Below are 15,785 nucleotides of genomic sequence, written 5' to 3' on the forward strand. Positions count from 1 at the left end.
CACATTTAGAAGATTAAAACTTAACAGTTTTAGGGTATATTTATGTTGTTCCTCATACGCCATGGTGTACTTATTTCAATATAATTTGTCCATTAACCTGGGTCGATTTGTATGGACGAAAGTTAGCCGATATCGCGCCATCGATTTTTCGATAGGATTTGGGCTCAGCAAAAAAAGTTCCACTACGCATACCTAAAAAAACAATTTTCGAGCCTGCGAAAAAAAATGGCGAAAGGGTAAATTTTTCGTCCAAAACACTCCCCAAAACCCAAAAAATATTCTTTTTTTTTTTCAAAAAACTGCTGTAAAAACGTTGGCGATAACAGTTTTTTAAAAAAAAAAGAATATTTTTTGGGTTTTGGGAAGTGTTTTCGTCGAAAAGTTTACCCTTTCGCCATTTTTTTTCGCAGGCTCGAAAATTGTTTTTTTAGGTATGCGTAGTGGATCTTTTTTTCCTTAGGCAAATCGATGGCGCGATATCGGTTAATAAATCGACCCAGTCTATTGTCCATTGGAAGGGCGAACAAATATTTTGTTTGTAAAAATGAAATAGGGGGACACAACAATTTGTTTGGCTTTGCTTTTTAATTGATGGCGGCGGCACTAGTCTGTGCACTGTGTACTTGCCTATCCAACCTATGACCTCAGGTTCGAATTTGATGGCAAAGAATTGTTATGGATACGCATTTTCTGAGGGAAGCAGTAAGGAAGGCGGTCGGCATGATGTGGTGGTGCACAGTGGCTAGTCATTGTCGGCTGGGGCGGGTCCTTGCCAACCTTACTGTTCCTGCGCCATAATCAGAAAAAAATTCCTATCATGCCTATCAAAAATAGCTGTCAAAAAGCGCAGACACGACTCAAAACGCTTATAATTCAAAATAAAACAACATCCGGCCGAACTGGATGTCACGGACAGGCCGTTAACATTCAAAAAAAATCTAACGCAAAAGGAGACAAAGCTAACCGAACCGGAAATGACCGGTTACTAACTGATGAAATTTAAAATACAAAAAAAAACGCTGAAAATAAAAATTAAAAAAACTGAAAAGGGAAAAGGAAAGCAAAAAGAAAAATAAACAAAGAGGGCCGAATATATATAGGGGGCGCCGCGGGTGGTGTTGCGACGCCCGGTGCTTTTCCCACCCTCAAATCCATGGCCACCGACGCACCTAATCTTTCGGTGGCCCCTTACCTGGTAACCCTACGTGCCTTCTAAATAAATGGCGACGCCAGCATTCCCATATTATTTACAAGTTTATTCAAATTTCATTTTTACTAACGTATGTATGCTATAAAAGAAATATTTAAAGCTATACCTATATTTTTGTCACCTCCTTTTTTTTTGACAAGGGTTATAAGCGCTTGGTGCAAAAAAAAATTGTAAATAAATGTGCTTATGAATGGTAGATAGATTACATACAAAGTAGAAATTTGGTTAAATGCCCTTTCTCTTTTCATTCACAAACCTATCTTAGGGCTGGACAGTTTGGATACAACTTCCGATATTTGGGGCCCCCTTACAAAATTAATATGTTGTTGTAGTAGACTTATTTTGAGTTTAACAAAACATCAATTCGGTATAATACATAGTATAATGACACTAATATGTACTATGTACTAAGAAAATTGTTATAAACGCAACTAAGACTAAATTTGGGGTAAATCATACTCCTCGAAGAAATCGTTTCACATGTTCAGGTAAAACGTGAACTTTTAGATTCATAGAAAAATTAACGAAATCATTTACATGTTCAGGTAAAACGTGAACTTTTAAATTTATAGTGAAATTAATGAAATCGTTTTACTTGTTCAGGTGAAACGTAAACTGTTTTGCATGTACCAGTCAGTGCTGGTATTGTTTTGTGTTTAGTTCAATTCAGTCAAAAAAATAAATAAAATTAAAATAATAAAATGAAAGAACAAAGAAAATAATTCAGATTTGAAAGGTTTCATGTATGTATATAATAATATTACTTTAATATGTATAAATTTATTTTTGACATATATTCATGTAGAATGAAGCAATTTAAGTTCCACTGCAAATTTTATGATTTATAAGTTAAACTCGACAATGCATTCACTTCTTGAGTTGAGGTTGATAATGAAAAAAAAACAATAAAATAGATGCCATATTAATTATTCACAATTTACACGGGCATGCTGCAGTTAGTAAGATGACAGTAAGCAATACAAATTTGCATGTACTGTAACTTACATTATCACCAAATTTAACAGTTTACTGATAAAGATTATAGAAATAGTATATATATTTTTTTTTGTTGATAATGTAAGTTAATTTGCATTACTCGTTAATTGCATCCCTTAATATAAATTTAATGCGTTTTAACTGATAATGCAATTGAACTTGAATTACCGATAAAACTTTATTCCTTACAGAAACAATATCAATACCTTTTGCTCATTCCAAAAACATATCCGCAACAATTGTATTAATTAAAAAGTAATAGTAAAATTTTAATGTAACGCAAAGCAACTTTTAATACCTGAAAATTTTTTTTTTGTTTCACGGGCAGTACAAATTGCCTACCTATGACCATTAAGATATGTTTGGTTTTTTTCCTTTTTTATGCTTCTAACCTCTTACTTCACTTTACGTTACGTCTACTTTTTTTTTTTTTGCATGGTATAATAAGTGAACTTTACTACAAGTGGATGCAGGTTGCTAAAGAACAAGGTTGAGGCTACGCATACGTATACTTAGTTCAGTATTGGAACGAACTCACCACTTTAACCGCTGATATTCGTTGTCGCAATTGGCCTGGCCGCAGGCCTATGTTCGCTGCCCTGTGGTTGTCATTGTAGCTGGTATATTGTAGCCCGTATGGTCGTAGCTGATAAACATGCGGCTAGTATTGTTGTAACCGTTATAGTCGTAGCGAATAGGGTTGCGCTAGTATTGTTATGGCCGGTATGGACGTAGCTGATAAAGATGCGGCTAGTATTGTTGTAGCCGGTATGGACGTAGCTGATAAAGATGCGGCTAGTATTGGTGTCGGTGGTACCGCCTATTGTAGGTGTTAACATTAGTGGCCGCAGGCCTATGTTTGCGGCCCCGCTGTGTGCGTTGCAGCTGGTGGTGGCGGTACGTCTGGTGGTTGTTGCGCTCGTGGTTGGCGTCAATGGAAGGGTTGGGGGAGGTACTACTGATGGTGATGCCCGTGATAATAGTAGGCGCCGTTGGTGGTGGTGGGCGCTTTGGGTCGAGGTAACCGAGTGAACCGGGTCGCGATAAAGCTTCGCGCTACCCTGTACGAGCCGGATGACTTGGCTCTTTGACGTTGATTGTATTATGCGGCAGCGTACTGCTGGCCCTGGAGGCGGAGGTGGTGTCGGACGCTTTTCCGCAGGTGGTAGTGTTCTTCGTAAACGTAGAAGAAGAGGTTTATCTCACTAAGTGTGACTGCGAACGCCGACCTACTTCACTGGGCCTTGTGTCCACACAACACAACCGATGCAGAGTTTATTACCACCCAAAATAGACGCGTAGAAACGAGATTTGTCGGAAAGAACGGTTTCGGTGCTTTGCGCTATCGACTCTTTCCTAGTTTCTGGACAATTACCTGCGTATGTGCACAGCCGGCGAGGATGTTTTGTGATCACCAAATTTTTCCACCCTTCCACTTTTTTATCTTGCCGGAAACTCCTGGCAATTTTCGTTAGTGATCGCCCGTCTGTCTTTTTCCTTGTTTTTCGATACTTTTTATAGCAACTTTCGCCACATCACTAGGTGTGTTCGCGCGAATACGCTCCCAAGTGGATCGTAGCCGTAGACCGTAGCAGCAGACCGTAACAGAATATCTGCAAACTTCATACAAATTTAAAAAATCCAAGTGTAGCATAATATATTTATTTACCTCGAATCTTAAAATTGAAATTTTATTTCACGCGAAGATTGTATACCTTTATTTTTTACGCCTGTGTATCTTAATTTTTTCTCAAACGTCTTTCGAATGAAAATAGTTAGAAAAAATGTTCACACCTTTTTATTTATATAACATTTTTAAGAACACCAAAAACCTGATTATTTAGTAAATAGTACGCCTTTAATGTTGAATTTGATGTCTGGACTGTTATCGTGGCTCTTAATAAAAATTGTAAAAAAATGTTTAAATGGGCGTGGCCGCCGCCCGCTTGGGATAAAATCAATTTTACAAATATAATCATAAATTAAAAATTAATCATAAATCAAACACTATTAAACCTGTCATAACAAAATTCGGCAAAGGGGTTGCCTTTACTATAAGGACCACGCCCACTTTTATATAAAACATTTTTAAAAGGGTCGTGGACGAATAAATAAGTTATATCTCTGCAAAAAAGAGCTTTATATCAATGGCTTTTCTTTTCCCAAGTATAATTATAACAATCAATAGAAAAAATTCAAATTTTTGAGAACGGGCGTGGTACCGCCCCTTTTACGACTAAGGAATTTTCTATGCTACGAGAGCCGTAACTCAAATAAATTAACGTATCGTAATAAGATTGGGTACTCATATTTTTCTTATAACAGGAAACATTTCTGGTAAAAATGGACGGGATCGGTTAAGGACCACGCCCAATTTTATATGAAAGATTTATGTTGTTGATTTGTAAGATCGCGAGTTCGAATCGTGCTCAATAGCAATAATTATTTTATCATTATTATTGTTATGATAAATTTTTTCTTAATTGAAAAATTTTTTAATTAGAATAGTAGAGAGAAATAAAATAATTAAACAAAATTTTTAAGTTAAACGGTTTTATTGAAAACAATACTTACATGAAGTAATAATAAATGTGAGCGTAGCATAACCTGATTAAGGTTCATTTGATCTTACTTATGACTACCAATAGAAATTTGACGCGTCCAACGCTTTTATTTAATTCTCTGATCAACGCCCTAGATTGATGAGGAATGTGATGAGTAGTACCTAGGACCTACCTAATTATTTTTCTAGCTTTTAGTATTATTATTACTTAATGTAAGTATTGTTTTCAATAAAACCGTTTAACTAATATTTTTTTAATTATTTTATTTTCAAGTTTTTAGTCTTTATTTAATTGCCTATTATTTCTCATTCTATTTAGTTCACTTAGTGACTCATTATTACAAGGACTCTTTCCTGATAATTTGACTTTACTCGACTTTGCGCCACGTATGCTTGTCCCTCCTCGAACTCCAAAATATTTTGATGTCACTTCTACCGGACTGTATGTATTATGTGTTCCAAATATGAGCCAAATCGGACCACAAATACGATTTTTTGAATTATTTCGATCCATGCGCCACCTATCGGAGTTTTTTTCGTATTATTGCATTGTCATCGGGTTCTGAACTATATTCCAAGTTTCAAGCTTGTAGCTTATCGGGAAGTTACTTAAATTTTAATTACAAAATTCCTTCACCACGGCGGTGCAGCTGACTGTCAAGTCAAGCTAAATAAAACCGTTTAAGACAACTGCCAGAGCTCGTTGTATAGATCTATTTCAGGAACTTCAAAATTCCTTCATCGGCAACGTTTAGGCGGCGTTTTGTACAAATGATATTTCACTTACCAAGTTTTATTGTAAGAGGAAATTGGGAAAATTTTTTTTAAATGGGCGGTGGCACGCCCCTATTTCGTTCAAGCACACCACAACATTTCAAGAGCCTCAAAAAACACAAATCCCACGTAAAAAAATTCGATGCACATGCTAGGCTTACAACAAGAAATATTTCTAGTAAAAATGGCCTAGATCGGTTAGAGACCACGCTCACTTTTATTCAAGAGGTTTTGGAAAAGTTCGTAAATGAATGTAAAATGCAAAATCTATTCGAAACATTGTTTTATATCAGTGTTATTTTACTTTAAAAGTGTCATTATAACAAGAAAAAGGTAAATTGAAAAAACTGAATGGGCGTGGCACCGCCCCGTTCTTTGTCCAAGCAATATCTCACGTTTTTGGAGCCCGAACTCGAAGAAGAGTTGACGTATATATAAGTTGGTACACATTATTCCCTTATAATCAGGGTTGAGCCTGTAAACTGTTTACATTGTTTACAGCAATTGTTTACATTTAAACAATGTAATTGTTTACAAGCTAATTGTTTACGTAAACAATTCATTTTTGTAAACAATTGTAAACAATTAATGTTTTTGCTTTTTTTTATGAGTCAGAAACAATGAACTACTAATTAAGCATTTTCACTATTTTTCAAACAGTTTTCCAAGCTTGTAAAAAAATAATAAAAAAATACGCTTTAATATTTAGTATTTTAATATTTTTTATTCATTTTCACTGTCCGAGTCTTCATTGTTTTGGTCAATTTTCATTTTATAATAAATAAAAAGTAAGTTTTTGGACCTTTCAAATCGATCTGTTGGGCTTGACAGTTTACAATATAAGTTGAAATGAGATATGCTGGTAAATGTTTACAATTGTTTACACTATTTACAATTGTTTACAATGAAAGTATAAACATTCCAAAAAAATGTTGTCAACGCGTAACCCTACTATAATGAAAAATATTAGTTAATAGCCACACGCTCTTTTGATAATACTTTTTGGTCAAAAATATGCCTTTAGTAGGATTGCAAAAGTAATATATCTGAAATGAACTATAAAACTCACGCTGAGCATATTATGTTCGGTTACATCCGTACATAGGCACCCTTACTTCTTTTTGTTTATGTTTGACTTCAAAAAACGCAACGCCCACTCAACTCAATTAGTGTCATGTTGAACAGGTAGCAATCGTTTTCGCCATTCTCATCTTGTCTAATATGAATCACGGAGGTGTATTGCGGTTTTTTTGCTTGCTGTCATCATTGTATACTTGCATACAAATAAACCGACAGTGTAGAGAACTTCGTACATATAATTTTATGTCAACCAATAGATAAATTTAGTTCAATTTTGGCGCGTGTGACATACAAACATACATATTTTGCAAACAAACGAGACGCAAATGTTTTGTTGAACTTCTCCGCTTAAGCGCCAAATACACGACACGAATATTTCCGCGAACATTCCGCAATCTTGTTCGCAGCTTTGGCCATACACCATACGAACTTTTGGCCGAACAGTAGTTCTCTTTCAGACAGCGATGAATACGGACAACAATTGTGCTGCAGCAATATTGCTCGCTGTGGCAATTAAGCGTAAAAAAAAGAGAGAAGATTTATACATTTCAATAAATTCACTCAGAAATTTTTTATTGTCCATTTTACTTTTCCGCGCACGTCTGTTCCGTTCAGAAATTACTACGGTTATGAGCTATTTCGCCATACACGCACGAACAGTTCGCGCAAATGTTCGCCAAAAATTAAAATATTTTGATTTTTGGCGAACATTTGCGCGAACTGGCAAACACCACCATACACGACAGAAAAGGTCTCAGAAACATGACATAACGGGAATGTTCGCGGAAATGTTCGTGTCGTGTATTTGGCGCTTTACGTTGAGTATTTGCATAAGTACTTGTGGAGTGTTGTCGAAATAGGCCTAGCAGACATCATGATGGGGGGTATATTTATAAACATGCGTGTATGTATGTATGTATGTATGTATGTAGGGATTTAGAAATCATATAGAAGGTAGAAATCGTGCTAAAAGATTATAAAAACTACTTAAAATTGGCTAATAACGGTACCGAAACCGAACTTAAAGCCGAAACCAGACGGAAATGGGGGCCAAATCCTTATCGAAAACTGAACTGGAATCAAACCAAATTCTGGACCTCAACTGAAACCGCAACCGTGCCCAATACAGGATCCGAAACCGAAAAAGGGAGCAACGCGGTAACCAAAATTAGAACAGAAACTGTGGCCAAACCCGCAACAGAGACCAAAGCCGAAATCAAGGTAGTGCCGAGCGAGTTCAGGTTTTGTTTGAGTTCCTGCCGACGGGGGGCTAACCTAACGTGATGCACCATAGTACACGCTTCAAAGCAGGTTCGATCAACCTCCGACGCTCGCTTACTTTGGTCCCAATCGATGATGTAAGTGAAAATACCAGCATCACCTTAGTAGGGTTCGCGGCCTATCTAACATCTCTTCCATTCTAAGGGTCATGCCACCAGGATGCAATGCAACTCTACATTCGAGCTAACCAATTCTTAAAACATGCGGATATCAACCACAGCCCCCACGATGCTCTCGAAGGGCCTACCGCAAATGAGCAGAAATTGGGAAAGCTCCGCGGGCTATCTACTCCCTGTGGTACTACTTCAAAGTTTTTGTCTGACTTTCGCAGCCGAAGCTACTACCGGTTAGTATGCAACTACACACACAATTACCCCCCACGTTTGCCAATGATAACCCGCCGTCTCCTCCGTCTAAACACCTCCAAAGCATACCAATTGAGCTAGTCTATAGTCCGCCTATTGGAGAGCGCCCTACTTGTATCAACCCTTTCTCCTTTTCTATAGCTATTCCCCAACTGCTGATGTCACAACACATGCATGCAGTCCTCCCGCAACGCAGCACATACACACCCCTCCCTTTAGCTCTAGTTCCTCTTATGCAATAATCCACTAATAGGACCATGATCTGTAAGCAGAAAGCCCAGACTCAGATAAAATCTGAATTCCGGATTTTCTGCCACAAGCGAAACGTCCCGAATGTACTCGTACGTTACCCTGTCGTTGGGACGAAGTCGGTAACGAGAACTAAAACAAGACTGAACCCAATTTATAGGCAAAGTCAGATCATGAAACCACAATTTAATTTCGAAACCGGAGCCGGAGCCAATTAGCCAATATGAAAGTCAAGCCTTGGCTTCAATACTGAGCAAACATTTTTATAGCATCTGGTCTAAAACCAATTGATTATACTAAATTTGGCAGTCATAATACCGTGGAAACGTGACTTCTTGTGAAATCCAGTAAACAACTCAGCGGCTAATAAAACATCCGCTCTAGAAGCTTACTGCAACGTCTAGCAGTGGATATCAGCTGTCAGCGAAAGCGTTTGCATAGCCGCCGCTGTGTTAGTGTACCATCAAATTTAGTGCTACTTATCCGCACCACAAATCACCGGTTCATCACCTTAATTGTTCCAATGAATGTGTAATTTGATAAGCGCGATTGCGAACGAAAATGAAATTCCTAAATAGGCAGACAGGCACGAAAATTTCTTCGAATCTGTTGCTGCAATTTACGGTGATTTTTTCGTCACTGCGACTCTATACAAAAACTACGTCAGAAAAATTCTCAAAATCAAAGTTATTTTTCCAACAACCCTTCTGACTCTACTTTAAAAAAAAAGGTATTTGTACTCGAAAAATAATTTAACCTTTTTTGTATAACCATCTTTTGTTTGAAATAATAAAATATTCGCTCTTTCATCCAAGACCACACACTCATTCCGTTACATCGCACAAATAATTATAGCAATTCAATCCCGATAGAAATTTTAACCGATATGTTTATTTGCTGATATCTCCGAAATTTCATACAATTTATTTATTCAATCAAAATATTGATATATTTGTATTTTATCTTTCCACCTCTGCCTTTTCTTCTTTTGTGCTTGTTTTTTTATTCCTCCTATTTGCATGTGCCATAATTTCTGCTCCAACATCAGTTGCTGTCGCTATTGCTTTTGCTTTATGTTGGGCACCCTTTCATGTTCAGCGATTGATGGCTGTATATGGCAGTAGATACAATATGGAATCGAATCTGTTTAAAACCATTTTTGATGCTGTTGACATGATATCCGGCATAATGTACTATTTATCGACCTGTATCAATCCGTTTCTCTACAACATCATGAGTCATAAATTTCGTGAAGCATTTAAGGTGAGTAAAAGGAAAACGCGTGTTTTAAGCGTAGATTGAATGGGGTGAGGTGATGTGATTTTATATCTATAAAATTTAATAGCTGTATTGTGCAGCAGCTTGCTGTATAAATATACCTAAATGACTTTGACAGCATATGGTATGATCCATTTATCACATAATGACAGATACAAATATAAATATAATATGTTCATACTTGCGCGTCTTATATCGATATGGAATCAGTTGATTATGTTGAGGCTGCGTTAAAAAGATATACACATAACACTCTGCCAAAATGCGTTTAAAATTTGTGAAGCATCAGTGGAAGCCTTTTTATAGTCGAATTACGAGCAAATTTTACTACCGCCAAACATATTAGCTCTTTTTGTAATATTTATCTAAAGTTTGTAGAATTAACCTTTAGCCAGCGGTTTTTTATACGACAACGTATCAAATATTATTAACCAATTTCGTTGAATTGAATTAAATTGAATTTTGTCTATCAAATATTGCTATATGTTCAAATTGCATCAAACTATCACTCCTGAAAATTGCTTCAAACAAAAGAGGAAAATATAATCAACTCACTCTACATCATTTCGTCTCAAATCATATGGCAACACATCAACTGTCTAACAACAAACTATCAATATAAAAATTGGTGTTTAAGTTGTCACATATTCAGTAAATTAGATAAATTACATGACACCGCGTGTTATCATCTGATACGTTACATGCATGCTCTATATTATGTGTAATCCATAACCTGATTTCCAACCGCCTCACCCAAAGTCACCAAAAAAATGGTGAAATATCAAATGGCATGTCATACTATCGCATCATATCATTGCATGTTATATGGACTTATGTGTCTATAAATAATCACACCAAGTCTCAGCGTAACACTTGCATACTTTGATTGGATTAAAACCGAGTTCTCTCCATCTTTTCTTTTCTTTACCTTGCCTTGGGTTAGCGATTTGTTATCGAAATTTTATAAATTTGCTATCGATGAGTTTTTTTTTTATTGGTGAGTTGTCCGGTTTGTCATAAAAACTTGATCGATTATTTATGGAAATATTGTCAAAATTTAATTAAAATGTTATCGGTGTGCTAAGAGTTATCGGTTTGTAATAAAAAGTTATTGATTTAATATCGAAAGTTATCGATTTAATATCGAGGTTATCGATATGTTATCAAAATTTATAGATTTGTAATAAAAAACTTTTCGATTTGTTATAAAATAAACGACTTGTTATCGATTTTTTCTCGGAGTGTTACCAGCTTGTTATCGACGCCGACGACTTATCGGTTAAAACAATGATAAAACGTAATATAAAATCGCTGATGCATCTGGAGACCTTTGATAGCAAGCCAATAGCAAACCGATAACTGGACGATAATAATTCCATATCGATAATAGGCCGACAACACAATTACTTGTTGGTAGTGGGTGATATCGATAAAGTAGCCGACAAAACTTCCATCAAAAAGACCGGAAATATTTATTTCTGCTAAATGTGTTTTAAGTTCAACCTCTGGTGATTTAATTTCAATATTACAAACATTCATTTTCTAGACGTACACGTATATGTGCCTTTTCTCAAACATAATTACATCACGTCACATTACTAAATCGCTCATAATATTAATAAGATCAAAAAATATCAAGTGTAGCTCATATCATATGGTCACATTATTTTGTTGTCACAAAGCATTTGGAGTGATCACACCAACCCATTTCATGTCATATAACATCATATCAACTCGCCAGCCATCTACCTTATTCCATGTCATATTATTACATAATTACGTTCTCCATTCGTCGGTGTCATCTACCTACTGTCGTGTAAATTCCATAATATCGCCTGATCTCAAAAAACCAATAAATATTAACATGATGTCATGGCACCATATCACGTAATTTCTTCGGATATTTTAAAACCAAGTACTACCATGTCGCCATATCAAGTTGCGCTACTTTACTTTAAATTATCTATGCTCTAATCACTCAGAATACAATCATATCTCTCTTATACTGAAAATTCAATTTCAGCTCTTATCTATATCACAACATCACATCACCTCGATTGTATCCTATTTTTGTTTCTGTTCCGATGAATAGCTACTTCACGCAGAATAATCATAAGCAGGCATATTACGTAACACATATCATACATTAATTCTTTCTACATGCGTATACTACACTTTCTTCATGTCTTGAAAACCATACTAGTCATACAAATCATTTCATATCTCAATTATATCTTGTGATTATTATGCGCCACACAAGCATTTATAATTATATTTAAAGGAAATGACATTTCCACTGCTTTTATAATTAGCATTTAATTTCATTAACTATTTTCTTATTTGAATTTGTTACTTTTTTATATTGTACTACTTGGAAAATTGTACGTATTTATAAGAAAATAAAGAATATACAATACAATACAATACAATGTTCTCAATTGCTTGAAAAATTTGCATGAATGTCATATGACATATTCTAACAGCATGCCAATTAATTTTACCCACTTCACTAAAATATATCTTATATCATATATTATATAACACATAACACCTTATCGAAACATATTCTGACTCAACCGCTTTTTCACAAAATAAAAGGTGAACACAACAAATCAGAACACATAACATCACGCGATATCATTCATGGAATCACACGCCCTACATATACTCACGTGAAAACAAAATTCATAAAGCATCGCAACTCATAATATCACGCGATATACAAATCATATAAAATCACGTCATATAAAAAAGCTGAAATTCCATCGCATCCAGTTCATATCATACTCAATATCACAATTCAAATCTCATCACATCATCAAACTTTAAATCAGAGCTTATAACATCACGCGATGTCATACATCGATTCCCATCGCATCACATAATATCAAAATGGAATCACATCAAATAACGTGATATAAAAATACATAACATCACGCGATATTTGAAAGCAAAAGACATCGCACAACACGATATTGTATAGCCTCAAATTAAATCCCAGTTGGTTCTGCCTCTGAAATTATCTCTACGTTGTATCACGTTCTTAACTAAGCTATGATTTTCGGTAAATATTGCAACAATCTCGAGAAATTCCAAGTTTAACAAGTCTCAACTGATTATTTATTCCTTACTAAATCATATTACTTTCCTTTCAATAGGTCACATTCGGACGACGTTTCGGTTTCCATCGCCGATGTCAAAGTCAAAGCCACAACTATAGTGCCCTCCTGCGTCAGAATGGTTCCATGCGTCTACATACAACGGTGAATAGAAAAGCTTTCGATCACTACCACTCTTACTGTGTTATGCAATTGCATTATCGTTACCCAAGTCATCATCATCTTTCTCTGCAGGATAGCATCAGAACAACAACAACAACATTAAGCAGCAGTACTGGAATGGGTAATAGTGTAGCTGGCATCAATAATACTAGTGCTATCCGTTCATCACTTTACACCTCCATTGGCTCGCAATCTCCAATAACCTTACATGAAAAAACTGCCATAAATAAAGCCAACAGCACTGCTAGTGCTGATGCCGCCACAATAACGCAACAAAATCACAAGCTGCAGTCACAATTATCACAACGTTCCTGCGGAGCTGATAGCAATTTAATACTCGACATGGAATTGTGTACAAGACACAGTTATTGTCACGCCCACCAAAAATCTGCCATACTAAATTCAAATAGAAACAATAATTTACAACACTCGCTTATCAGCAACGGTATTACCTATAATGGGGCGTCGCGTAAAGGTCAACTAGTTAATGGCGATGATTTGAAGTCAATTAGTTCACAAGAATGGGATAGCTCGATCAGCCAATTTGAGCTTTCAACTACACATTACATCGATGAAGATGACAACGATTCGCTAAAGGAACCCGTATCCTCAACTAACCTTAAAATGCTGCGCCATTCAACAATTACCCAGCCTGTGCAACCGTTGCAACTAGTTAATACAATAGCTGAAGTTGACACGCAAACGACGGCACGTCCGCGTCTCAAACTTTCACGAATAATCAGCAGACGTGACCAGGACGCATTGTTAGCACAAGCAAGTCCACGACCCGAGCTAATGCGTACCAAGAACGTAGACGTGTCGCCTAATGTGCCTGACTCACCATTTATGGCCTATGAAAATGATAAAAAGAAGCATGTGCGTAACGGCACAAATGGCGGAAGAACGCATAAAACACTTGGCACCCTCAATGGCTTATTTCATTGGCGTGGTCGTAAAAAAGAGCTCAATTATGGCCGACGTGGTGGTAAGAAGCGTACGCGACGAGATACCACCTCAGCCACGCATACACATTTGAGTCGCGCTGGTACGCCAATACCTCGTGCGGCACTTATGCGTAGCATATCGGCGGCGGCGACGGCGCCCGTCATACTCGAGTCGACATTAAATGGCGATATGGCGGCGCAAAAGTAGTAAAAGTGACACTTAAAAAAACATACACGCAGCCTAAAGCATTATAAAGCACATACACACGCACACTTAAAGGTACACTTGAATAACTGCAAGAAAGAAAGGATGAGAATATAAATCTTGAAGAGTTTTTCAGTCAACTTGAGGAGATTTGTACATGCGAAGTGAGGTCATAAATTATTTTGAAATTGACATATGTCACTGTACATAAGAAATGTGGCCACATATGCAGACGTATATATTTACGATATGTATATGCTACGATTACACTGTGCTGACAAAATAACTATGTAGATGGTTAGTTGCAAAATAAAAAACATTAAATTTAATTATTCTATCCCTATCCATCCACCTCCATTTCAATCCCTCTACCTCTATCTCTGCGTATTTTTAATATTTCTAAAATCTTGTAAATCCTTCGTGAAAACAAACGTCAAACGTTAGAGAATTTGGGAAAATTCCACCCAGTTTTATGATAACTTAACGGAAGGAAGAAACATTGGCATATTCGCAGACACTTAAAAAAAAAGGAAATTATTTTTGAATTAATTTGAATATCAGAAATGGCCCAAAGATGGTCCCGAAATGGTATCGAAATGGCCTGAAGTTAACCTGTGAACAACCTTAAAAATCGGAAAAGTATCAAAATTATATCCTAAATTGTCCCGAAATAGTATAGAAATTATCAAAAAAAAAAAAAACAACAAAAATAATAATAATAATCTGGAAATAAGTAATCCCGAAATAGTACCGACACGGGATTGTTCGGAGATAGTTACAAAATGATGTCGAAAGTATTTCAAAATTTATCCGATGGCAAACATGAGATTGTTGTGATTGCAATCTCCAAACGGTTCCGAAATAGTCCTGAAATAACAATAAATTAGCACCAAAAAAAACAGAAATAATTGGAACGTTTGAAAAAATGTTTTTCAATTAGAAAGAAGTTTTTCTAAACGGGGTCACCACTTGGCAGTGGTTTGGCAAACACTCCCTGTGTAATTCTGAAATAAAAAGCTGTTCATTGAAAACTCAACTCAGCCCCAAAAAATTCCGCAATAATCCAAAAAATATTATGATCCGGAAATAGTCCCGAAATTATCCGCAAAAACACCGTAAATCACCACGAACTCATCCAGTGACAGTCCCGAAACCATCCTTAAAGCTCTAGAAGTATCCGCGAAGTGAGAGAGCGGGTTCTTTTCCTCATTTTTGCAAAATTTCTTAGACCACTCGGTCAATTAGACTCAGAGTTATACTAATTCTTTCTTTCCATACTAACAACTAACTATTTGCCAAAGTTTATTGGAATCCGTCCATTCTGTTCTTCGGCATTGAGCTCTTTGTAGAGGAAAAGTTAAAGTAGATGATGTAGGGATTGGAAAAACGGGAAAAAAGCACTAGCTATTGAGAGTTTTTTCAAGTTAGGGTTGAAGACGAACCCGATAGGCCAATTCTGATAGCATCATATTCAAATGTATGGGAATACAAGCGTCGCATTGCCAGATCCACCACCGATTTTTTTTTTTTTGTTTTTTGTTTTTTTTTTTTTGTTGTGT

The 15,785-nt window shown here is 36.2% G+C and overlaps 1 protein-coding gene across 9 annotated transcripts in view; it reads left to right on the forward strand.

The window, feature by feature from the left end:
- The window catches only part of PK2-R2 (Pyrokinin 2 receptor 2), a 432,630-nt gene extending 418,080 nt beyond the window's left edge, over positions 1 to 14,550 (forward strand). For all 9 annotated transcript variants that reach the window (XM_067760841.1, XM_067760842.1, XM_067760843.1 and 6 more), the window contains 3 exons: positions 9,567 to 9,781; positions 12,955 to 13,059; positions 13,150 to 14,550. In XM_067760841.1, coding sequence (XP_067616942.1) covers positions 9,567 to 9,781; positions 12,955 to 13,059; positions 13,150 to 14,229 — 1,400 coding nt within the window. In that variant the 3' untranslated portion in view covers positions 14,230 to 14,550. The remainder of the gene's footprint in view (positions 1 to 9,566; positions 9,782 to 12,954; positions 13,060 to 13,149) is intronic.
- The last annotated feature ends 1,235 nt before the right edge of the window (positions 14,551 to 15,785 follow it).

The sequence above is a fragment of the Eurosta solidaginis genome, chromosome 1 (assembly GCF_040869045.1).
Source record: "Eurosta solidaginis isolate ZX-2024a chromosome 1, ASM4086904v1, whole genome shotgun sequence".
NCBI lineage: Eukaryota > Metazoa > Arthropoda > Insecta > Diptera > Tephritidae > Eurosta > Eurosta solidaginis.